Source organism: Cryptotermes secundus, unplaced genomic scaffold (assembly GCF_002891405.2).
Source record: "Cryptotermes secundus unplaced genomic scaffold, Csec_1.0 scaffold468, whole genome shotgun sequence".
In the NCBI taxonomy this organism is placed as follows: domain Eukaryota; kingdom Metazoa; phylum Arthropoda; class Insecta; order Blattodea; family Kalotermitidae; genus Cryptotermes; species Cryptotermes secundus.
Window position 1 is genome coordinate 387,036 of NW_019721526.1, and position 27,436 is coordinate 414,471.

General features: G+C 39.6%; 1 protein-coding gene and 1 long non-coding RNA gene across 2 annotated transcripts in view; both read right to left on the reverse strand.

Moving 5' to 3' along the window:
• The window catches only part of LOC111875547 (tachykinin-like peptides receptor 99D), a 366,779-nt gene extending 352,233 nt beyond the window's left edge, over positions 1-14,546 (reverse strand). Inside the window, exon 1 of the mRNA XM_033755858.1 lies at positions 13,866-14,546. Within this exon, the coding sequence (XP_033611749.1) occupies positions 13,866-14,290 (425 nt within the window). The 5' untranslated portion in view covers positions 14,291-14,546. The remainder of the gene's footprint in view (positions 1-13,865) is intronic.
• An 87-nt stretch (positions 14,547-14,633) lies between these two features.
• The window catches only part of LOC117283192, a 374,652-nt gene continuing 361,849 nt past the window's right edge, over positions 14,634-27,436 (reverse strand). Inside the window, exon 3 of the long non-coding RNA XR_004514204.1 lies at positions 14,634-15,420. This is a non-coding gene — a long non-coding RNA (uncharacterized LOC117283192). The remainder of the gene's footprint in view (positions 15,421-27,436) is intronic.

The following is a 27,436-nucleotide window of genomic DNA, read 5'->3' on the forward strand; positions in this document are numbered from 1 at the left end:
CACTCCCAGGTCTTTTACAGAATCGGTCCGGGCTATTGACGTTTGAAAAAGTTTATAATCGTAGATAAGTAAGTTGGTTTTCCTGGTGAAGGATATAACTTTAGTTTTACTGATGTTGAGTTTCATACAGTTTGCAATGCACCAACCTTGTATAGAGTTAACGTCAGACTGTAGTAGATAGCAGTCATGAGGGGAACTAATGGCTCGGTAAATTTTGATGTCATCAGCAAAAAGCAGACACTTAGAATGGGCAACTGCATCACACATGTCATTAATAAACACATTGAAGAGAAGGGGTCCTAAGACAGATCCCTGAGGTACACCTGAGAGAACTTCAAAGGGTGAGGAAAGAACACCAGAAACACTTAATGACTATTAAGTTAATCAAATAATTCCTGTTACAGTTGAGATTCTGGCAGTGATTACTACAGGAAGTTCTGTGTTCTAGAAAGTGACTTTGGGGAATTCGATAAAAGTTTAGCGACGTTTCAGAGCAGCATACTGCTTCCATTTTCAGGGTTGAAGTGTAGGTATAGCAAAGAAGCGGGAATCGCTGGGAGGGAGATATCATCATTCAAATGATTTATATCTGTACATATTGCTAACGTCATTAAACCCCTATAAAGAACACTGTACTGAAAAATATATAGGTAATTAAGTAATAAATGTATGAAAATAGAATTCTGAGTTTCAACTTCGTTGATACCAGCTTCCACCAGTGGACCTCATGCAGCGCCAGTTGCAAATACTCACCAGCCGAGTGTGTTTCCTGTCCTACTTTACTTCCAAATAACCGCTATTCGTACATACATATTACATTATTATTTTTATTAATGCTGTTAAATGAACTTATTTTTATATATTTAAGAGAAATCACAAATCAATTGCATAAGCCACAGCAGATGTTTCTCGAATATTGACGCCAAAATGAGACTTTAAATCCCCTGTGTATTTACTTCCAGTTAACAATGTACCGTATCTGGTTTACTTGATCACTAAGGATTAGTGAGTCCATCAAACTAATGGAGCGGCTTTGTGTGGTTTGTGCAGCAATTCTGTCCATTGCAGTTGTTCCTCTTGCTATACATACGTGAAGTTGTATACACAAGTTTAGGAAATATTTTATGCTAATTCGAGTACATGCCTGAGTTCTGAACATAATAACGTACAATTATAGGGCTTTGGCGAATCTCTGTGTCCTCTAAGTTATTTAATTAAACTTACGCTAAAGAATGCGGTATTCCACTATTAATATAATTTAGCGTATAAAATGAAGAGGAGTGAAAGAAAATATTTCACACTGAACTTCAAAATGTGTACTACTCATTTTATATTTTAGTATTATCAAATAAGACAGCGAGAATGAAAATATATAAAGCAGAAATAAAACAAAACGAATGCAAAAGATTTGTCGGAAAATCTCATGAATTTCCTTTAACAGCAAAATACACGAAAACTATAAAAACATTTGTAAAAATCTAGTTAAAACTATATCAGGTGGAACGAGAATAGATGGTGCGACAGACAGACAAACATAAGAATTATGTGACCGTAATTATATTGTGGCGTATAGACCAGTTGATAAGTGGTGAGACTTTAAGCAGCGCAGTTCGGGAACTACACGCACGCAACAATACAACAACGGAGTTATGCAACCTGTTTCTAAGCAATGGTTCTGTAAACGCGTGGCCTTATTCTTGAATAAGCATCTGCTAAGAAGTGCATACCTGAATCAGTCTTTCCAAATATCAAAATTACAAAAGACATGAATAATCCTGCAGCTGTAAAGCCCGTAGGCACTAGAGAACACAAGGAAACATTTTGAGGCAACCGTGTACGGTGCTTACATAGCTTGAAAGTTTGGTCTTAAACTCGTGCATAAATCTTCCTCAAACACATGTCACCATCTGTGGATACGTCACCGCGAAGGGGCTTCCAAACACCACAAACTTACCAACACTCTCGTTCCACTCTTGCACAATTTCGACAGCGAGCAAATCATATTAAACTTTTCGCTTTCTGAGACGGAATCGACTTAATTTTATAACTCTTGCCCCACTGGGACCTCTACTGCTCCCAAGCGGTTGTGATATCAGTTATTAAAATTGTGTATTCTCTTCAATGTTTTAGAGAAGAAGAGAAATGTTGCGCCATCTGAGTCAAAATAACTACTTTCTTTGGTGTTCATAACGGATAATGCTGCATGTAAGCCTACATTTCTACCGGTAACCCACAGCTATGTAATGTAACATATCACTGAATTGTCAGTGTGTAAACTGTTACAACATCCTCACTTTTACTGATTTATTATATGACGGAATGGTTAACTGTAGGGATGCCTCTCAGTCTTTATACAATCAGCAGTACAACACTGTTCCGCAAGAGAGACAAATATTGTAATAGAGTTAATTTTTAAGCAAGTTTTTTATTCTAAATAATATTTATAAATGCAGTTCCTACCTCAAAAGCAAGGTACTGCAATTTACGAAAATAATCAGTATTTATTTTGAGAATCAATCGAAACACAAAAACACAATATATGGAAAAGTTAAAGGGCTTGTAAATATTGAAACAATTGCTATTTTCTGATACAATTGACCTTTAAAGATTAAGTGTTTATAAAACTTCAACAGCTTTGTACGTGATAACTTTGATTAAAAGCACAAAATATAGAGAACGTTATCTTAACACTCTTATGAACAAATAAGTATATCACTCTTTATTATATGAGGAATTAATATCAGTCTGCAAGGAGATAAAAGCTCAGGGGAAACAGAAGGCTCCCTCAAGATTACAATAAATTGCGTTTCATTTACTGGGAAGCCCATTTTACTGTAGAAGAAAGTAATATATATATATGCGGCATGTAATGTCTTCGCTCACTTGGAAACCGGAATCTTGGGTTCGAATCCCACTCAGGGCATGGATGTTTAGTTTGTGTATGTGCGTTTTTCTGTGTTTGTGTGCCGTTAGAGGCCTTGCGACGAGCTGATCACACGCCCAAGGAGTACTACCGAATGTGTAAGATCTAGAAAAACCGAAGTGAACGGAGAAGTTCATGGCGGTAGGCCTAGACTCACTGGGGCTGTAGTGACAAGGAAAAAAAATATATACGAGTATATATCTGCAAAACCCATTCATAATACAAGTAAAGTTTGTCTTATGTCTGTAATGTTTCTCTTATGACTTAAGCGCACTCCTTGAGATTAGATAACCTTCCTTATCTTACAAGAAGAAAAAAACCAACCGATGCTGAAGGTCTACTTGTAATTCTTATGAAGACATGAAGCAAGTTGCCATATTCTCAGTTTACACAAATTTCTACACAACATACTCGTATATAGGAAAGATCACTGTATCCTGCCATTTCATGTTTCATGTATCCATCAACATAGTCTTCTTAAAATTTAACCCTGTCACGCACAGAACACAATTTTATGGACCAGGATGTTGAAGAGAAATAAGATGAAAGTAGCGTTAAAAGAAACGAAGAATATTAGGTGCAGAACCAGAGGAGGAAGAATAAACAGAGTGAAGATATACTGGGGAGGACGAGAAGGAATAGAAGAACGAGGAATGAAAAGCCACAGAAATTGTGGGAGATCTCAAGGACAAGAAGACAAAAGATACTCAAAAAGAGAGGGAAAGCTTCATCCTGATGCTTGGATCAGAAAGATTACCTTAAATTTTTTGCTTGCTAACTCTACTGTTGCTTCACATTTCTACACTAAATAGGTGAAGACTTGTTGATCTGCAAGACTTCATCAAACAAACTTCCAAATGTAAGATTTGAGGTTTCCACGTCTGTGACTATGAAGAAAGCCGTTTTCTGGGATGTGGCTTGTCAGTCTGTTGCACCTGCTCCAGCTGGTTCGCTCGCGGATTTTTTCTTGTCTTCTACCCTGAATATGGAGGCGATACGTTCCTCCGAAACGTCGGTTAACATGACTTCTACACGGCGCCACATCCCAGAAGACGGCTTTCTTCAAACTTCCAAATGTTTTCACCCATTGGTATTGCTATTTATCGAACCGCATGATTTCGGTTCAATGTCACTGAGGAGTTGAAATATATTTCAAGTGCATGGGTACGTAGAATAAAAATATCCTTTGAAAGGATATCATATCTCTGTAAAATATTTTTTGTGATCAACAAAAGCAGAACATTCACCTTGGCAAGCATCTGCAGTGCAAATTATGTTTTAGCATAACTATTATGTTTTTGGACATTATCCATTCCCCTGTCATTATCTAAAAGCCCCGTCATGCTTATCTCTTGTTAGGTAATGTCCAGAAACGTAACTTTTGTACTAATGTACCATCGTCAAAAACTTTTAGTTCTTATTTACATTTTAGCAGTTTAACTTCATCTGCTCTTTCATTCGTGTACCCGTAATGCTCCGATAGTTCTGTAGTGGTCCCTGACAGCTGAAGCAACTTTCTGCTATTATTAGTACTGCTACCACTACCATAATCACTACTAATACTTCTACTAGGATTGTTTTATAGTGATTTTTGGTTATAGTTCGGACCCTTAAATTATTGCCATTTATTTTTGGTAACTAACTCCATGTTATTCCTTGATCACGTGGTAGTGATTCAATGAATGAAACAAGTGACTGAGGTTAGCTCTTTCTAAGGGACCCAACAGAGTAGTTGTCCCTCCATACCTGAGGACTGAAACAGACCCAGCTTCCGAAACCCTGTATTTTCTAGTTTCTAGAATACAGGTTGATGGACGAAGTCCGAAAAGGCAATAATTCTGAATATGTAATTCCTAGCTTTTGCGGAACACAGTATTTATGAGAGTAATCAGAGAAACCCCCGCTGGCCCACACCAGCGTTACTAAAATTGGGGTCACATCTCACTTCAGGTTTATTTAATGACGATGTCATTGGATTAAATTACAGAGGATAGAATGGTAAAATTATTAAAAAAAATATGGATTTGAAGGGAGATGTCAGGAAACGGGCGTGCTCTCTTCCAATTTACTACTCTGACACTCTCTTGGGGGAGAAGAGAAAATCACAAAACCTCAGGGATGAATGTCGGTGTTACGGACGAGATATCAGCAGGGAGACTCACAAATGTAATTGAGGCTTCTTGTAGCCTATTTCAACCTACTCAGTAAGTTACATGTCCCTCGTGAAATTTATTGTGACATGCTGCTAAGCAACGACTCGGTAAACACATTCCCGCGGATGCAAACGCGCATAAAAATAGGACATACATTGCTAGGCAGCGGATCAGTAAACACGCCTCCCTCTTTAACAATAGAAACTGTGTTTTCTGCGTGGCCCGTGTAAAGTTATTACAAAGAAGTGTTCAACAGCATGACGTGAATTGAAGAGTCGAGGTTCGGGACGCCAGCCTGCCGGGATATGGGCTTGGGAACAGGGGACTTGAATGGAGTCGAGTCTTCGGAATTGCAGTTACAGAAGGAATTAGGCTGAGGAGAGGAAATTTCGTGTGTGATTTGACGTTAAGTGAGACTTATAAATCCGTTGCCAGGATACGACTAATAAAGACTGAGAACCCTAGCGCATGTGTAACGGTGAACTTGAATGTGTGTGGGAATAGCAGTAGAGCTCCATTTGCCTGTAGTCCCGAGTTGTGTGTACCCAAAACTCGTCTTATAAGTCACCGCCTCCATGTGTCATAATAGCACTCACAAACATATCTCGATCTACGAAGTGGTTTTCTTCCACGGTAGTTCTCCAATAACTTTTGCATGCACTTCTTACATCAGCCATGCGTCCTGCATGTCTCGGTTATTCCGTCCATCTTAATTCAATTATTCACACACTGAATCCCATTCCATCAACTTCTTCACATTCATCAATCAACCTACAATCGACGCCGCATGGTGACAGCGTCTTTAAGTAACAAACCAAAGAACAGACACAGAAGTAAAAATTGGAAGTCTTAGTTATAGTCATTATATAGCGTATCCACTCTTTACCTACTTAGACTTTTATTTTTCTTTTATTGCTAGTGGGGTGGGACTAAGTCCCTTGTACTGCGGCCACTTCTGGCCTATTGTACCAGCCCCAGATGATAGGTGAGGGTGATTGTGGAGCAATTGGTGGAATGAAGATTGGCAGAGGAAACCGAAGTACTCGGAGGAGATCTGCCCCAGCGACACTTTGTCCACCACAAATCCCACTTGACCAGACCAGGGATCGAGCCTTGGCCGCCGCAGTGGGAAACCAGCGACTAACCGCTTAAGCTATGGCGCGGCCTTATTTAGACTTTTAACGTCAAAATATGCTCATGATTAGTTAGCAAGCACCCTCCACCAATTAACGGGCATATCGAGCAGTATGTTATGCAACTTCGTCATAGTGAAGCAGAGGGGTGCTACAAGGTGTTCCATAAAGTGAAAGACACATCATGTCGACTTTCTGCTTGATAAAGGCAGTGAAATCCTGACAACAGAAACAGACACAGATTAAATTCAGATCTGCTGGTTCTTTCTTACGTCAGAGAATGCACGGTCACGTTTCAGTAGACACTTTTGCGGACAGCACATTTTGGGTCATCTCACGAACAAAACTTCACATAAAGTGAATAGTGCCTTCTCATTCCCCGCTATTTCCTGTCCTGCTGGGGAAACAGAAGGAAAATAAATCAATGTTCTCATAACAGAACAGAAAAAAAGAAATGCCCTCTATCACTAAGCTACAGATTTAACGAAACTACGTTAAAAACTTGCTACTATATAACCAGAGAGATTTTTTTTTCTTGGCACTACAGCCCCAGTGGTCTTAGGCCTACCTCCATGAACTTCTCCGTTCACTTTGGTTTTTCTAGATCTTACACGTTTGGTAGGACTCCTTGGGCGGGTGATCAGCTCGTCGCAAGGCCTCTACCTGTACACAATCACAGAAAAACACACACACACAAACTAAACACCCATGCCCTGAGTGGGATTCGAACCCACGATCCCAATTTCCAAGCGAGCGAAGACAGTACATGCCTTCGACCGCTCGGCTACCGTGACCGGCAATCAGATTACATTAACGAATATAGCAACCATGTATTCTCTTTAAACTATTGAAGTGATTCAATGGTCTTCAGCATAAGAAATCACAATGTTTGTATTCAGTAACATTATCTAGTCAATGCAAAGCTGTGCTAGTAGCATACCTTGTCACTGGACACGATCCCGTCGCCTTCCAGCCTCGTAACATATGTCAAACTCTCACAACAGTTTATGAATTCCACGTTTAATTATTAGACGTCTATTGTCATATCGAACTGATAATTGCCCAAATCGAACTACACAGAGAAGTTACAGTGTGCACTGCAAAAAAATAAACTTAATCGAAATCATTCAGTAGTTTAGAACGTTAGAAACGAAGGCAGACAGACAGACATGGAGCAGTGTCGGCACTTGTTCTATTTGTGCTGACTTCGCGCAATTTGTGCACGTGGCAGCAGTACCGCGGTGAGGACTGTGATTATCGGAGCAATTGGACTTTGTGCATTTCATGACGAAAGCGAATAGAATTAGCACACAGAGTATCCAGAAGAGGACAAGAAACTGAATTACACCGAAACTTGTTCAATGTATGTGTTAAACTAAATTTCCACATGAATAAGTGAGAATGTTCTCATTTGAGTTACTGGAACATGAACACGCCAATCGCATTTCGGTAACATAATCCCACGTGGGTTTGGCTTATTCCTCACTGAAGGTCTTGGATTTTAACATGAACGCCTGTGGCCAGATTTCTGGATGAAAGTAACACAGAAATGTGTTTGCCTTTTACGGTAGGCCGGGGTTCACTACGCTCAAAGCGGCTCTTATAGAAAAATGAAACAAAACGTTTTACATGAGCTACACTCGGTAGCGTAGTTGGTTGAGGCACTGTGCTACAAGCAGGAAGGTGGTGGGTTCAAGTCCCGATGTGACCACCAGCCGCACTATGGCCCTGGGGTCGACTCAGCCTCTAACAGAAATGAGTACCTGGAATATTCTTAGGGGTAAAAGACGGCCGGTGCGTAAGGCTGACAACCTTACCGCCATCTGTGAGCCGATTGTCTAGAAAATGTGGGAACCTGAACATCTCACAACCCTATGGGCCTCCACGGCCTGTTACAGGGATACCTTTACTTTACTTTACTTGCTTTTTACTTTTAGTATGGAGAAGGATATATATCAGTATACAAATTCCCAGCGCCTCGTTTTATTCGGGTATACCATAAAAAATAAGTAAAGGTATTGCTGTGCACCTGCTCACACTTGTTTGCTCGCGGATTTCTTCTTGTCTTCTACCCTGAAGATGGAGGCGATACGTTCCTCCGAAACGTCGGTTAACACAATATCTACACGGCGCCACATCCCAGAAGACTGCTTTCTTCATAGTCACCGCCGTAAAAACCTCAAATCTGACATAAATTCATTCTTATTGGGCATTTGTCTCGAAGACATTTACAAAGCTCTCATTGTTCTTAGAATCTACGTGCATTGTAATCTCATGTGCTGCTATATTGTCAAGTGATAGAGAGACGCTATATGCGGTTTGGATTGGTAATTGGATTTACTGTACTCTTACAGATCCGTGACTACAAGTAATTATAACCGTTCTACCAGCTGAAATTCTCGGCTCACTGATTGACTTACTCACTAACCAACTCAACTCAATTCAACTCAACGACCCTTCAACTGCCCTGCTTATAACATTTCGTAAAGGACCGTACAGAAAATACCGTTTCTCTGTGTCTGTTTACGGGCCGTTGCATAGTAACGGTAGTTATCTAACTGCTTATTTCGCGGTCGTTGCCTACCAATGCGTCTACATGCCATAATACTAAAGCCGAATAAATATAAGAAGATATGTTGAGTTTCATGTTCCTAGGTTTCCAAAGATGCAAATAATTTTCTATTCATACTACGAATTACAACTTTAACAACTGTATCTTAGATTTCACACACAAATAATAGTTAAACAGACAAAACACTTCTCTTCAGAATCCTTCATAATATTATGGGTCTTAAATATTTATTCATAACAAGAGAAGTTACATTAACATGACTGGTTTAAGATTTACATGAGAAGCATTATTCGCAGACGAATAGTGGAAATGTCCTCTAAAAATCTCTACAAGCGATTACAATTTCCATATACCTTCAAGCAATAGAAGTGATGTCAGACATTGTATGCGACGTTAACAACACGACGAGGACAGTTCGGATATAAAACCTTACAATAATCCAGTAACTATACTTGAATATCTAAGAAATTAAGTGGATCTGTGCTCCAGCTGGGGCTTACTGTGCATCAGTCACTCTGAAATATGAATTTCCAATATCACGGGCTGCATAAACAGAGGATATAGAACGAAGAAAACGCTTAAGACCCCACGGAAATGTTGCAAGTTTTATAGGGATGAAATCAATAGATGCTTGAGATACAAAATAAAGTGAAATAAAATTTGTTCTTGGTGTAGAAAATAGAATTCAGGACCTTTCTTTCATCTAAGTGGAAAATTTACGGCATATGTACAAAGCTGAAATATTCCATACTTATTTCTCGGGGAGAAAATATAACATCAATTTCATTTCAGTGAAACTCACTCAAGCTTCACGTAAACAAGACTAATTCCTCATTTTTCCAGTCTGTTCGCTAATACTGAGATTGCGTCCTGTTCCATTGGTTTCTAACCAAACATATTTCCCTCTACATCACCAACAAACATACTATTTGCCACTGCAGAACTAGTATGTCATTATACGCCCACCTGAAATATATTCCTATTCTCAGCATCATTATGAAAGAGTATCAATATGTACAATGGAATTCAAAGGCACGGAATTCAGTTATTTTTTGAATGGAATATCCGTGATTCCAGGGTGAAGAACAGCCCTAAATAAGGGTCTCATTATGGCGTGCTGTACGGGGAGGGGTAGGTCTAAGCGGTAGCGTAGTTGGTTGAGAGACTATGCTACAAACCGGAAGGTCGCGGATTCGAGTCCCGATGAGGTGGATTGTTACAATTGTCCTAAACATTCCAGCCGCAATATGGCCCTGGGGTCGACTCGGCCTCTAACAGAAATGAGTAGCTAAAATTTTTCCGGGGGATAAAGGGCGGCCGGCGCGTAAGGCTGACAATCTTACTGCTATCTGTGACCCGACTGTCTAGAAGATCTGGGAGGGTCAAGCTCTCATAACCCTATGGGTCTCCACGGCCTGTACAGGGATGAAATAACTTTACTGTACAAGACCTCGGTCAATGGAACGTGCATGGACGTGAAGGAGAAATTGTAGATGGATTATACAGTTAAATAAAATGAACTACTTTTCACGTAAGTAACATTTGAGAAAGCAGTCTTCTGGAATGTGGCGCAGTGTATATATATATATATTGTGTTAATCGACGTTTCGGAGGAACGTATCGCATCCATCTTTATGGTAGAAGAAAAAAGAAGAACATCCGCAAGCGGAAAAGCAATCTGTTAGGACCGGCTCTCGCTAGTTCTTCGCTTGTGGGTTTTCTTCTTTTTTTCTACCCTGAACATAAAGGTGATACGTTCCCTCGAAACGTCGGTTGACACACTATCCACACGGCGCCACATCCCAGAAAACTGCTTTCTAATTTTCATTTAGATTCTAAAAATAAATAACCACAAATTCTTAAAAGATTTACTTGTACCAAATTGCATTCATTAACTGACTGACAAACTCCGAAGCATCTGGAACATTTTTGTGTCGTTATCTTTTGAATAGAATTCTGAAAGGTTTCCCGCTTATTGAAACTGTGACCGGAAGCAGTTACTGAAGTGTACATTGCTCGTTCTTATTATAACGGCGTAATGAAGATGAAATAAGAAAAGCGTTTCGCGGCGAGTTTTTGGGATTAGCGAAATTGAGCCATTGTGGATTACTATATCAAGAATTTTCAGTCGTTAATAAGTGTGACCCTGATTTGCGGCACTGCGCATGAACATACAGAAAGTAAATTAGGAAGGAACAGCAGTTTGTGTCTGTTCTGTTTTGTAATTGTTTGCAACATACGTGAAGTGCAATTACTGTTTATTGTGGAAAGTGGAAATGCTTAAGGAGGTCTAAAAAGAGTTTTGTTCTCTTGAAACAGGCAATTCAAAGATGTACACACCGATCGGAAACCTTTCCCCAGAACTGTAGTCTGAAATATGAGGCTTAGTGGACATCTTCTTTTTACATATTAAGACGGGAAGTCGGGCCGCACTATAGCTCAAGCGGTTAGTCGCTGGTTTCCCACCGCGGCGGCCCGGGTTCGATCCCGGGTCTGGTCAAGTGGGATTTGTGGTGGACAAAGTGGCGCTGGGGCAGGTTTACTCCGAGTACTTCTGGTTCCCCTGCCAATCTTCATTCCACCAATTGCTTCACAATCACCCTCATCTATCATCTAGGGCTGGTACAATAGGCCAGAAGTGGCCGCAGTACAAGGGACTTAGTCCCACCCCATTAGCAATACAAAAATATTGGGAAATTATATGAATGTTTGAATTCATAACATAAATCCCATCTGTATATTAATCCCGTTGTTTCAAGCGTTTTAAAAAATAAAGCAATGTTATTTCTGAATTGTTTACTGATGCTCCCAGTGTCTCAGATTATATAACGTTGAACTGTAGTATGGATGTCAATGCGGATTAGGAAAAGTGGGAAAGGAAGAGGTCCCACCATTTTCCTTATGGGAATTAGGATAACCACCAAATCCCTCAATCACTCTAATCGACGTCCCGCCTGATATTTGAACCGGAATCCTCGCTAATAAAGGTAGGAAGCTTCACCGTCTGAGCAATTTTCTAAGTCCAGTGGTCTTTGGCGTACGTTAAATGTCATTCGTAAATTCTAAAATACTGAAAATTAAACATAAATAAACGAAGTATAATTTTGAGACGAATTTCTTTACCTTCGTTGTGTACAAAATGTTAGGGCTAAGTTAGGCAACTTCTTCAGACTTCGATAACATTAGTATACTTTTAGGGCATAATATTACTTTAATAATGGAATTGGACATGAAACTGAATGAATTCCTGCGGATGTACAGAACAACAAGAACTGTAAGACGGAAAGTATTAAAAAGCACGAAACTAAAAAATTTTGACAAAGCGACAGCAGCGTCTACGTTCAGTTACGTCTCTGAGCGTTGGTTAACGAATCCTTCGGATAAAAAATTCAGTCACTTGAAAAAAAAGTTCTTGAGATGAGGCTGGATTTATCATTCAATATTTTAAGAACATACAAATACCACTGGAATTAAATATAAATATAACCTGAAAGAAGAAATATGGAGAGCTAAATAAGAAATACGATGAACACAGTTTAAAAAATGGCAGGAGATAGAATCTAAAGATAAGACTTAGACGAAAACAGAAAGGTCAAGGAGATGTAGGGAGACTCAAGACAAGATGGAAAGATGAATTTAATTGGGAATAGAACAACCTAGAAGACCTAAGACAAATACAATGGCACAACTATTTCTAGATAGACTCTCTGTAAGCATTCTACAAACACCGACGTGGTGATCACAATTTTCTTCCGGAATATGAAGATCGCCGTTTCCTAAATATACAAGGTTATGTCGCGCGCCAATTGTAACAAACATTTATTAGTCCATAGAGTCGCATCCTATGCTACCGTTATATTTTCGAGTAATGATTATCTTTCTCTGGGATAATAGGCTACACAAACTTATACGATTTCAACAGTAATATTTTCTAATTACCATTTATTTCAACCTAGAATTCTCTAGCATAAGAATAGTTACAAACAAAATTGTAACACAGATTAAAAAGAATATTTAAATAAGAATTTCGTTGGTTCTTAACGGTAAATGGAGGCATATTTTTACTCCGTGGCCTATAGTCCGCAAGCGAACTATACCGATCGAGCGACCGTCGCTTGTCGGCGAAGTTAGTGCTAACTTCTGCGGATAGAGGGTGTCACGTGGTCAGCGCAACGGATCCCCATGGCCATTAATCTCGGTTTTCTAGACCGGAGCCGCTATTTCCTCGAAATAGCTCTCAATTATCCTCACGAGGCTGAGTGGACCCCGTTCCAGACACATTACTTCTCACAAAATTTCGTAGCACCGGGAATCGAACCCGGACCTCTAGATCTGTAGCCAGGAATTCTGACCACTATACCACAAAAGCGGTCAATGGAGACATATGATTAAAAATAGACGTTTTATTTCTTTCCTAAGAAAATGTTTTTTTTCAATCATATTTTAATTATTAATTTTATTTAAAGACGATTTCAAATCTCATTTTATACAATATCTACAGTCATGTCCTAGTATAAGAATTTACACTGCATTCATAGCTCAGTGGAGACAGCAGAAATTGTGATCAGCGAGTAAACTTTTCCTCAGTTAGTTATTGGAGAGGGTGGGTTTCCCCATGCACTTAGACCTGTATTGGTCCATTGTGCTTCCCTCTATGATTTCTACCAGTCTCTATATCCTACCTGTACTAGTGCTTACCATCAGTCCCGCCCAGACAGCGAGACCGGCTCTACTAGCTGAGAGGTATCTATAATGCTTCCCCCATCTACCAGAGGTATTAGAGACTGCTGTTGGGAAACGTCCGTAATTTGGTTCAGTAACCTCCTTTGGAGATATGAGGTTCTTTTACGTGCCGTAAAGCTACGACACGGGACCCACGGCTTAAAATCCCTCCCGGAGGACTTGTTCCCTGAATTTTTCCGCCTTTAAAAATTCGACGACCTCCGCCGGGTATTTGAACCCGCGTACTACTAGTCATGAGGTGGGAACGTTACCTCTAGACTACGGAGGCCGCTAACTTTTCCTCTGTTACTAAACCATAATTTAAAACACAGAAGCACATAATGAATGAGATTAACACTCACCGGTCGATGGAGATGGCCATGAGCGTGAACACCGAAGCGCAGATGGATTGTACGGCGATAAATTGGCTGATCTTGCAGTACAACGTTCCGAAAGGCCAGTGACTGTTCAGCATGTATATATAGTTAAAAGTCACGTTCAGGGCTGATACCATGGCGTCCGCGACAGACAAATTCACAAGAAAATAGTTTGTCACTGTTCGCATTCTCTTATTGGCCAGAACAATCCAGATGACAATGAGGTTGCCACCTGTGGCCACCACCACAATGCTAGCGAAGAGCAGTGACCACACGACTTGTCGCCACAGCGGCAAGATGAACTGGTTGTGATCTTCTTGGGAGTTGTTAAAGTACAAAGAGTCGTTACCAGGAGTAGAAGTTTCGTTTGGCCACAAAGTGGTTGTTAAGCTCCCTATACTCTCGTTCATTTTATTTTAAGATAATTCTCACTTTCTACAGTTGTCACTACTGTTCATGCGACCTCCTTTGCTACTGTCACTCGTGAGACTCATGTCAGAAAGATAGCATTTGCCAAAATTCCATTGCTAATTTCGTGTAAATATTAGCCTCAAAATGAAAGTTGTCTCAATTAATCCAGTAATGTCGTCAGTTTGTATTAAATCTTTGAAAATGCTTCCCAATGTCTCTTAGAGAAACAAATGAACAATTGTCTACATAATTAATTTATATAGATATAATTCATATTAGGAACAATCGAAATTAAATTTTTTGAAATTATTTCTTTTGTAAAATGATCATAGATTACTCGTTTTATCCAAATACTCTCTTTGGATCTAGAGCACCGATTTCGATACCTCATCTAAAAATCTATTCAGCTATCAATGAATGAAAGTTTAAGAATTTTCAGTTTTTTTCGATAATGGAGACACAAATCAATGGAACGACAAACCTCGTTAATGAGATAAGTCTGATACTTTTCACAAATCATTCATAAAATACAGGCTCGAACTTGAAAGAAAAATATACTTTAAAGTTTGTCTATTATAAAACACCGTATGCTCTAATCTTATAGGCAACTGTTTAACACAAAAATGTTTATCAAGACGCTTCCCACAATAACCAGTTTTTCACAAACCAAAAATCCAGTGATGAATTAAACACAAATAACTAACCATCACTAATTTGTCACAATCTAGTGCTGTTATTCGGTTCAGTGTCAGAACAATAGTGTCTGACGAACATCCATTAAGCTTCTGTCGTGCAGACAAAGACGCTGCAGAGTTCGCCATAATTGTTACGCATGTAGAGGACAAACACTTGTGTTCCTTTAATATCAAACACTCTCAAAGTTCTGCTAACACGTGGATAAGATAAGGCCAGTTCAAGGCCTCTTAAGGATATCTTTGAACACAGAAGCTATCTAATCTCGACCTGTTTTCAAATTCAGGCTACTATACTTGATACCATGCCAAGAGTCTCCAATATCACAGGTAACAACAAAGTTGTTGTTCTTGTTGTTCTGAGACTTGCTTCTTTCTTCCTTCTCCACAGAGTTGCCTCATTGATTCGACCTCATTCTCGTCACAAAGATGAATATCTGAAACAATAAAGAAGTTTGCATTAATAATAATTAACAGAACATTCTTCACTTCCCTTCGTCTAAGTGTACACAAACCAGCGCCTTTTCTCGGAAATGAAGTTTGCCGGTACTCCCACCCTGTTTTAGCCCCAATATCGAACCATCCACTGCAATGGGAAAAGTGTTACTTTTGAATGTTCACAGTTTTGTCGGTAAACATCAATTGCTATCCGGTATACCTACCGACGTGTGTCGCCGGTAAAATTTTCCTATAGAATCAATTTCCTTACTTTCTAACAACCGAATATTTTATCAGAGACGAAGCTCCAAACTTAAAGTAGACTGTAGTAATGCGCTGCCTGATCAGGGCTATGCTGCTCTGCCGATGGCGTTTATTTAATATATAACCTTAATAGTAACTTACTCAAAATCATGAAAATGATATTATTACTATTATTCACAGAATCACAGTTCCATTTCTCCACCATAGAGAGACTACTGATGCTACATTTTTCTTCTGTCTGATTTGAACTCGTTGTTTGGAACCCTGTTACGATTTCTGACTCAGATACCCTTGAGAGCAAGCAAAGAAAATTTGAGACTCTTTACCACAGCAGATTTTTCAAGGTTTCCGGTATCACTCTGATAATTTACAGGAAAGTTACCTCTGCAGATACTGAATATCAGGCGTCGACACTGATGTCTAATTTGTAATAATCGTTTTAATATGCGTAGTCGGTATCGCGACTGGTTACAGGCTGGACGAATGAGGGGTCAGAGTTCGAGTCCTAGTAGGGTCAAAAATTTTCTCCTTTTCACGTCGTCCAGACCAGGTTAGGAACTCAGCCAGCCTCCTATCCAAAGTGTATCGGGGGCTCTTTCCCCTTGGATAAAGCGGCCGATGAGTGAAGCTGCCGAGGTCAAGAAAATATGTATATATATATTCATTCCCCCTTACGCCTTCATGGCGTAGTGCTTAATTAATTCAGCACAGGGACAACCTAACCTTACCCTTCACTTCTCTCCTCTTGTTCCTGCTCGGGACTTGGATATCTTTAACATGTTCAGTTGTTCTTGCAGCCATGGCTCTTCAACTAGATTGTTTCCATCGACAATGCAGTTTACAAATCTACAGACATTTTGAAAAGTTCAAGTTCAAATGCAAACAAACTTATCTAATTAAATCTTCTATGCTTTTGTTTGATTGTTTTGTCCTTGTGTTTGTCTTACTGTGATTGTTGTTTGTAATTATACTGACTCTGTAATTGGTCACTGACTGTTGAGCTCAACATGTAAATAAATAAAGAGGTAAAGCTGCCCCTGGACTTGATTAGTTAGGGACTATACCATGAAGACATATGTGGGAGCGAAGGTGAATTTCATTCAGTTTAAATATTATTCTCCTATAACTACCAGAGTGCGAATCCTTGTACTCGTGCAGGATCTGAGAGAGGCAGTAGTTTCAGTGTTCCGAAGGATTCTAGAAGCTTCCTTCTGAAAAAATAGGAATATCCCTGGATATACACGTATACTTATATGTCGTCGAGCCAACTAACTCTATTGAATAGAGCTTCATCTGATAAGCTAGCAATTCCTCAGATAATAATGAAATTCTTCGTCTCTTAGTGTACTCAAATATCCACTTTGTTGCTGCAGGCAGATTCCTACTCTGATTCGCAGACAAATGGATGATATTACGTACAGAGATATTTGTATTTTTAATGATACCTGAGATCGAACCTGGGACGTACTGAACCTAGTACACTAGCAACCTACTTGTGTTACTTATGTAGTTATTTCCTACCTCGTACAAAAGGAAGCGACATGGAAACCACGTCTAAACTCGGATGGCAGAGGGACCTGTGCTATAATTATTCTTTGTAGATAGATCTCGGCCGGTCACGGTAGCCGAGCGGTCTAAGGCATGTACTGTCTTCGCTCGCTTGGAAACCGGGATCGTGGGTTCGAATCCCACTTAGTGTATTGATATTTAGCTTGTGTGCGTGTGTTTTTCTGTGTTTGTGTACAGGTAGAGGCCTTGCGACGAGCTGATCACCCGCCCAAGGAGTCCTACCGAATGTGTAAGATCTAGAAAAACCGAAGTGAACGGAGAAGTTCATGGAGGTGGGCCTAGGCCCACTGGGGCTGTAGTGCCAAGGGAAAAAAGTAGTTTTCCTCTTATGAAAATTACTGATTACGAAGGATCATTAGTAAATTAAATAAAAATAATTCAACAGTGCACAGTACAAAGAATATTTGCTTATGTTATTGTCTTGTTTTCCTAACTCTTTTTTCCATTTTTATCTTTTTCGTTCTTCAGTCCCTCGCCCATTTATCTTATACTTACGTTGTTGCCTCTCGTTCTTTGTTTTACATGCATGATCCCACCTAAACTTTTCCTTGTTTTATGTACACAGAACATTCCAATCAGAACTGTGATAGGCAGTGTAACCTTGCCTTGAATTTGGCGCCAGATATCCCACAAGAGAAATACTCTGAATACAGCAGCAGGATCCTGCACTACTGAGGTTTGCCATTAAGCCCCCCCCCTTCCACTTTGAGAGTAATTTAGCTTAATGTATATATGACAGCTAATTTGAATTCCTTTATATTTAATATCACGAGTGTGGAGGAATATGGACATGCGCACATTAGCACAGCCGTTATTAGCAGACCTGCATTTCGTAAAATAACTTCTACGTAAAACATCTGAAATATATATTTATGTAGAAATGTGGGGTCCAGCTTCTGGGACGGGCTGATCAAATTGAAGAAATGGGTATCAATATTTAATGAATCTATATGATTAAGGATAAAAGTTCCTTTTTATCACTAACAGCTAAGACGGAATCTTTGACAGTAACCGCAAATTTCCCTATGTTTATAGATACGTGTTCAAAACTGTAAAATGTGGTGCATAAAGTATATGACTTAGTCTGTGAGATATTACAAATATAACTGTCTGAGTAAGCTAGTCATTAAGCGGCCTCCGTAGTCTAGAGGTAACGTTCCCACCTCATGACTCGTAGTACGCGGGTTCAAATACCCGACGGAGGTCGTCGAATTTTTAAGGGCGGAAAAATTCAGGGAACAAGTCCGCCGGTAGGGACTTTAAGCCGTGGGTCCCGTGTCGTAGCTTTACGGCACGTAAAAGAACCTCATATATCCTAAGGAGATCACTGAGCCAAATTAACGGACGTTTCCCGCCCGACAGCAGTCTCCAATACCTCTGGTAGATGGGGGAAGCATTATAGATACCTCTCAGCTAGTAGAGCCGGTCTCGCTGGCTGGGCGGGACTGATGGTAAGCACCAGTACCTGTAGGACATAGAGACTGGTAGAATATCATAGAGGGAAGCAGAATGGACCAATACAGGTCTAAGTGCATGGGGAAACCCACCCTCTCCAATAACTAACGAACTAAACTGGTCATTAGAAAATGAGGACTTAGTAAGAAAGATTGGAGAAAACTTGTATCACCACATGGAGCTTAACCTTCAATACAATCAATGTTCTTCTTGTAGAAAATGTCATTCATTACAAATACATTTCAACAATGTGTAATTCAGTTATGCTGAAATCCAACACGAAACCTTCTCTTAATAATCCACGATTTTGTTAGCGTAAATATTACGGTCAAATGACAAGATGATAATTAAACGGTTCTCAATTAAAATAATAAAAATAATCGCGCACTGCCACCAGACATGGCGAAGGTGCAAGTTTTTATGATATTTATCATGAAAAGTTGATTTCTATAACAACAACACAATTAGGCAAGGGCCTATATCTAGGGCATACTATGGAACACACTTTACTGGTTATTTATAAAACAACACATTGAATAAAAGAAGGGACAAACTTTTATGCCGCAAAACGGCCAGTAAATAAGATTGTATATAAGGTTCTCTATGTATAAAAACCTATCAGGTTCGTGTAGCGGCAACGTTCAAGGTTCGTATTTTGGAGGTGCTGGGTTCGAATCTCGATTGCAAATTCGTCTATCGTGACTGAGGATTACATTGTTCTCCTCGTTCTCTCCAGGAACATGCCGGCACGGTATTTCGATTCAGCCAGGGCTGGTATCGTCCAAATTCATCCCAATTCAACATTCACTCACATCACAATTAGACGTCAGTTATTCTGAGGGGTTGAAAATACTGTAAAAATAAACCACAAAAATTGTTTGTACATAACAGACTAATAAAAATATTAATTCAAAATTTTGAAACGAAATTAAGTGATAAAACAATTGGATCTGTCATTGTTAATCTCAATCTGCACCCGGCTGTGGAAGTCAACTCAGAATACTGAAAAAAGAAAAAAAAACGAGTGAGAGTCATATCCGACACATATGAAATTCCTTAGATAATTGTTTTGAGTGACCTTGAAAGAGAGAGAGAGAAAGTCATAGGTAGAACAAATGTGAAAAATACGAAATATCATTTGATTTCGTGACGAGCCAGAAGACTGCAAAATTAAAAAAATAATTTATTTGGTGCAAAAACAGAAAATTAAAAACGTCGCTTCTAGACCAATGTACATACAGTGAACCCAACCCTGTACTTTGGTCAACCGTGACCTTTTGATGCATTTTTACAGAACCAACAAAATTATATCAATTTGAACATGCTCGGCCCTCTTTAACCTTCCAACCTTTATGCCCGCTCTCTTGTCCACTTTATTGCAATTCATATTATGCTTTTGTACATATTTTAAATGTCCAATGTCGACCACACACAGAAATGACCGATTTCTTGTACCAGCCTGTTGAAACGAAAACATCTCACCTCACATCCTGAGTAATCTTTCCTTGTCAGCAGCAGACTATGGAATTCACAGAGTCAAGCATAGAATACGCTTCTGCTAATGGCTTGGTAGCAACGCTTGAAATTTACAAGAAGTGTACATGTCATCTGCTAATGTTTATTTATCACTGGTGTGTTTGAGCCTTGTGGATGTGGGCAGTGCTGTCAATATTTCTGAGATACAAGCTGCCTCTATCTTCAGGGTAGAAGTAGAAAAGTTGGTTGAGTTTTGGTGTACTTATAGATTTATTTTTATAAACGAACCATGGGGGAAAACGGGCCCTGGTACCCCGTTCGGGCCAATCGTGACAGTCGACAAGGATAGTTCTGAGAGGAAAGCAACAGCCCTTGTAAGGGCCACGCACAGTAAAATAATCATGAACAACTGGTGTTTCCAAGACGTAGCCAATCCAGTTGTTCATCAGATATAAAGCTGGTAAACCAGTTGGCATTATGTTGTGCAGTCTTTAGCCTTTATAAGGGCCGTTTCTTCCTTTCAATATTTTTCATGCCCTCTATCCGTATTCGCTTCTTGTCTAAAGTTCTTTCGAAACATAAAAACACATACACAGAAATTTACACTTCATACATGATTCGACCTTAAATATGAGTGTTGCGGCTCTCTCCAAAACGTCGGCAATATCTCCATTGTTAACCGCCGTGATAACCTAAAATAAGTAAATCTCGCAAGGCCTCCGACATTTGAGCTGCTTTACTCTCAACAGTTCTCACTAGAGCACCTTTCCCCAACTTGGTCACGGGACGCTTTTGCACTCGAGAACTAATAATACGGAGAATACGAAGGATGATCAAGGACTGTGATCCCTTTTGTGGCTAAAAAATCGCGCACAATCTTCGATTTGTGGGGTGGGGCATTGTCGTGGAGGAGAGACCAGGAACGTTGCTCTCGATATTCAGGTCGAATTCGAAGAATTCTCGCCCAGAAAAGATTGATGACTCCGACAAAATAATCAGAATTCACTGTCTGACTTTTGGCAGAAATTCTTTGTGAATGATTCCTTTGGAATCGAAGAAAACGGTTAGCAGTGTCTTTACTCAACTCTTTTGCATGCGCACTTCCTTTGGTTTTGGCTTCTTTGGGCTTAACCACGCTGCACTCTGCCGCTTGGTAAGAGGCTCATATTGAAAACACCATGTCTCGTCACCAGTAACAATCGATTTCGTAAATTTTGTATCACTTTGGGCCGACCGTAACATGTCTTTGCAGTGTTCCACTCTGGCATGTTTTTCATCGCCTGACAGCGCGTGCGGTACAAACCGCGCACAGACCTTCCGTTTGCCCAAATCCTCGGTCAAAATTTGATGCACAGTACTTTTTGGTATTCCCAGAAGCTCCTCGATGAGTCTTGCAGAAACACATTTGTCTGATGCAAGGATTTCAATCTTTTTTTTTTTTACATTTTCTTCAGTGCGACTTGTTCTCGGCTTTGATGCACGTAGAGCGTCCTCAATGTCCTCCCTGCCGTCACGAAATGCAGCACCCCATCGAAAAATATTCGAGCGACTCAAACGATCACTACCCTACACACTTTTTATCATTTCGTAGGCTTCTCCGGCTATTTTGTCTAACTTCAAACAAAATTTGATGTTGGCTCTCTGTTCAACCACCATTTTCCGACGAGCGTCAGACCAGTACTGTTACATTCAAGGTCAGAACACATGATGCAGCGAAGCTTGCGCTTTGAAGTTATAGACAGCCACAGCTGAAATTTCAAGAATCTTAACGCCACAACTCGCCAACAGACGGCATTACAAGACAAAAATTAAAAGAAATGAGTTCTTACGGATCCTGGACACACCGTGTATATTTGAAATTTTCAATTCGAAAATTAAGTTAATTTTTTATTCACAGATTATTTTTATATTCAGTTTCATAATGGGAACTTAATTTCTCAAGTCTGGCGCAGTATTCTGTCTGCTTCTGAATGCTATTCCTGTCCCTGCGTAATTCGAGAATCCAGTTTCGCACATGTTTATGATGGCGAAATGCATCAGCTAACGAATTACACGCCTTGATAAAGCTTTTTCCTCTGGAGCAAAACCGCACTTTAGGTTTTCAATTTCTTCTGTTGAAAGTGACATTTCTAATTTAAAGGAGGTCCGAGAGGAGAATAATTTTAAGTACAGTTCGTAGTAGTAATACTTAACTATTAGTTTCATATATTTTAAAGGACTTTTCTTTTTGGGCCCCTATTTTCACTTGCGGAACCCCGAGTTTCCGCAAAAGCCTCTGTACTAGAAGAGCCTCGTAACAGCTGAAGTTGTACAGAAAATTTGGAAAATATTTATCGGAGTCAAAGTTAGATAATTTCCCTGTCTTCTTTCACCTCTTCTTTACGTTTTGAAACAATAATCCATGTCTTAATTTTTTCTTCGTAAAATATATTTCGAATTATTATGACATAAATTAACCCTAAAATTTCCTCATGCAGAGCAACGTGAAATTGTTCTTAGAATTAAATTACTTGGCAGGGTAATAGATTATTCCGTATTTCAGTTAAATATGAATAAAATCGAAAAATTAAAAGTTAGTTTTTTAGGAGTTTACCAAGTTTCACATCCATATGGAATAAAGGACGGAATTAAATGTTTTAAATTTTTAATACTTACTTTCTGAGATAGGAGACACGAAGACGATAGATGTTTGAATTTAATTTTAACAAGCACTCCCTGAATTTGATCTTCACTTGAATTCTTTTTTGACGTAACTTCGAATTTTTACTGCCATTCTCAAATATCTGAACCCTTTAACGTTTCGACAGATTTATTAGGCGTCTTCAATTTGTTCTGTATACTGAAAAGGAAAAATTAATTTAATGTTCAGTGACGGTAATACTGTATATTGTTGGTTGAATACAATATTCATATATGCGTCCACATGTCTCGATGCAGGAAAGAGACACGACGTAATCACGCAATGCCTGTCCGTACACACAACACGCGAAAGAATACAGATGTTAACAAACACTAAAGGCGTTCCAGACGTTTAAAATCTTCTTCTATGCAGGAGGCAGGATAGTATACTCGTAGCAGGAAACGTTTGCTAACAATATTGACCGTGAAATACATAGACACATTTAATAATCTCTCCATTTTGCCAAGAATGTAAAAAAATATTCAATTACGCCCTTGATTTCACAATGCTCGCACAATTTATGGGCTACTTGCTTTGTGTTTTAAAATTATGAACGATTCCCTATGGCTTTCCATATTGCTCCCAATTCAATCTTTTAAAGTACAAATAAATGCTTTCCTTTATTTATTCACAAATGCGTTTCTTTCCTTGAACTGAATAACTTAAGCCGGAAAAAATCTCAGGTTCTCAGTTCCATTTATTTCTACAGGAAAAGTGGCATAATTTCCTCATGTAGACAAATTTGATAAATGTCGGAAAGAGAGGGCAATGCTATTCACTTAACTGAAAAGAGAGACAAAAAGAACCCTTCTTTAAAACCTGAAACTTTAGTCCGCTCCCACCGATCTATTTTAGGAATTTCAAACAACCGGGAATTTTCCACTGCAGAGATTTTAAATGGAACACTAGCTGTTACTCTGTTTAACACGATAAGTGAGGTTGTCCACTGATTGAAATTAGCTCTGCGTAATGGATCCGAATAGGTACCTGCACACCCATATACCTGAAGAAGGAAATACAATCAGTTTCTGAAACTCCGTGCTCTCTTTAGAATAGCAGGTGATGGGCAAAGACCAGAACACCATTTGTACACCATTGTGCATTTACAGTTTTTGATTTGAAACAATTATTGTACGAGTACGTAATACTGTATTTTGGAGTCATTCTGTGTGTGTGTGTGAATTGTTCATTATATTGTCACGTATCCTGGTAACGCGACAAGTAATTAATGGGTTCTCTGCATTGATGAATCGATTTATTGGACAATCACCAGGAGGATATACAAATAATTATAACACTTCAAAATGTCGGACAAGAAGTCCTCAAAACTTCCACACTTAGATGTTCTTTGTACGAATTCGGTGAGAAGGTCTGTACCCAATCTCCTCTCTTCTGTTCTTCTTCTCGAACTGTGCTTCTGCTGTTCGGTAGGATCCTCCAGTATCCAATTTCCTCTTTCCGGTGATCTTCGTAAATCATAAAAGTTGTAAAATGTCAGGTTTTCACGGCGGTTACTATGAAGAATGCCGTCTTCTGGGATGTTGCGCCGTGTACATCTTGTGTGAACCGACGTTTCGGAGGAACGTATGATGAAGAGGAAGGCGATATGTTTCTCCCAAACGTCTGTTCACACAAGATCTAAACGGCGTCACATCCGAGAGGACGGCATTCTTCAGAACCAAGACGCTCATAGTACGAAGAGGAGATACTCTTAGTCCAGGAAAGAATGGAGCTAGTCTTAGACAGTCATTGATTATGGGCTATTATAATTGATTGTAATTGTAATATAAGCGCCAATAAATCCAATCTCCCAATCCAGAATCCCTTGTTATTCGTCACGGAACCATTATGATGTGGAATACTATTATTCCTGCTTGTCCTCTTGTCTTCAATAATTCTGCTGGTATGTTATCTCCTCCTGTGTTTTATTAAGTTTTTGTTCCTTTAATGCTTCTTCCACTTCTTCCTTTGTTGGGGGCTCTATTATCTCTTCCTCTTCCCCTTCTCCGTCGTCTGTATTTTCTTCTTCATCGTCCTCGTTATCTTCCATATTCTGATTTGATTTAATAATTGTTCAAAACATTCTTTCCATATATTCATAATCTCTGTTTTATTATTTATTAGAAGCCCTTTTTTGTCTCGGATAAATTCTGTTTTTGGTTTGAAACCTTCTTTCATATATTTGATTCTACCAAAGGCATTTTTTGTTTTGTTATTTTTTAAGTCTTCTTCCATTTGCAGTAATTGCTCATTCAGAAAGGCCCGTTTCTTTTTCCTGCAAATCTTGTCTGCTTTCCTTCTTGCTACTTTATACGCCTCATTCCTTGCTCTTGTTGGCCTTTCCATATATTTCTTATTCTTGAGGTTTATACTCTCCCTACACTCCTCGTCGAACCATTCTCTATTATCCTGTTTCTCTTGATATCCCAGAGTCCTCTCGGCTTCTGTAATTATTGCGATTTTAAAATCTACCCATATCCCTTGTACTGTTACTTCTTTATTTGCTCTATTGTCATTAATTTCTTTAATTTTATTTTGAAATGCTTCTCTCTTATCACTCTCCGTAATCTTGTCAATATTAAATTTCTTACATTTCTCATACTGCTTAGATCTTTGACAACTTATTTTACATCTATATTTAACCTGTACTAAGTAATGATCACTATCACAGTTGGCCCCTCTTGATGTTCCTACGTCCAGGATATTCATCGCAAATCGCTTCCCTATGAGGACATGATCTATTTGATTGAAGGTTACCCCATCTGGTGCTGCCCATGTCCTTTTATGTATATTTTTGTGCGGGAAGTATGTAGAGCTGATGATCAAGATCTTACTTTCTGCAAAATCTATTAATTTTATTCCATTATGGTTGGTTGTATCATGTAAACTTTCTGTCCCAATTCCCCCCTTGACACTACAGCCCCAGTGGGCCTAGGCCTACCTCCATGAACTTGCTTTCACTTCGGTTTTTCTAGATCTTACACATACGGTAGGACTCCTTGGGCGGGTGATCAGCTCGTCGCAAGGCCTCTACCTGTACACAAACACAGAAAAACGTACACAAACATCCATGCTCTGAGTGGGATTCGAACCCACGATCCCGGCTTCCGAGCGAGCGAAGACAGTGCATGCCTTAGACCGCTCGGCTACCGTGACCGGCCTTCTGTCCTAATTTCTCCTCTGTATTCCTTCTCTTTACCTATTTGGCATTAAGATCCCCTAAAATAACCTTTATGTCATTACTTGGTATAAAAGTACACTAGTCCTGTTAATATCATTGTAGCCCTGAATATGAAAATAATGGGTGCACACAACACCAAAAATATGCAGATAAATAAATTTCGTAAATTTCTAGGGAATATACGTTCCAGTTGTATGGCACATTTCTGTGAAATTACCTTCACTCGAGAAAGGTGCAGTTACTGGTAGGCGTGTGTAGCCTAGTAAAAGGTCGATCCGTCTACCAGCCTTACTCACATGCCAGAGAAGTTGTCGCATGTGCACGGCGGTGGCTGCAAAACGGGGAGAACTCAATTTCTAGCTATAAACAGCTGTTTCATTGTAACATGCCACCAGTTACAGGATGATTACTGTGCATCAAAATAAGAACATCCATATGAATTTATACCTTGAGGGAATTCCTGAAAAAGTTGCAGTTATTCAAATTTTAAATTCGATAGTCAAGGCCTTAAATATTTCCGAATTTTCATGGGTTACGTAGAAGAAAATAAACAAAAAACTTTAGTTTTACGTTCTTACAAGAGGCGCTCAAATTGCTTCCACATTCAAGGATATACAAGTCAACTCTTCCGAAAAAATCTCGCCAGCGTTCGAAGATTCTGGATGTATTCTTGACTGAGTCGACTGGAGACTTAGTCTGCAACCACCTGCCCACGCTGGTTCCTTGCTTCCGGATTTCTATACCCTGAAGATGGAGGCGATACGTTCCTCCGAGACGTCGGATTAGGCAAGGCCGCGCCATCGCTCAAGCGGTTAGTTGCTGGCTTCCCACCGAGGCGGCCCGGGTTCGATCCCGGGTCTGGTCAAGTGGGATTTGTGGTGGACAAAGTGGCGCTGGGGTAGCTTTTCTCCGAGTACTTCGGTTTCCCCTGCCAATCTTCATTCCACCAATTGCTCCACAATCACCCTCACCTATCATCTAGGGCTGGTACAATAGGCCAGAAGTGGCCGCAGTACAAGGGACCTAATCCCACCCCACCAGCAATAATAAAAATAAAAAACGTAGGTTTACACAATGTCTAACCGGCGCCACATCCCAGAAGACGGCATTCTTTGTTTTTGATGTTTAATAATGTTGTGACATGAACGAATAACTTGAGAAGGAACGTCATCCTTTGCCAGGAGCCATCAGTTCAGGTAAGGGCGTGAGCAGAGATATATTGTTACGTTCCGTTACTAAGCAAAGGACTGTGAAGGCCTGGAAGCATGTGCTATAGTGAGACGTAGAGTAAGCTAATTAATGAGAGGGTTATAATTACTCGTGCTTACGATTTATACGTGTTCAATAAATCCAATTACCAATGAAAACCCCGTGTCTACTCATTAATACA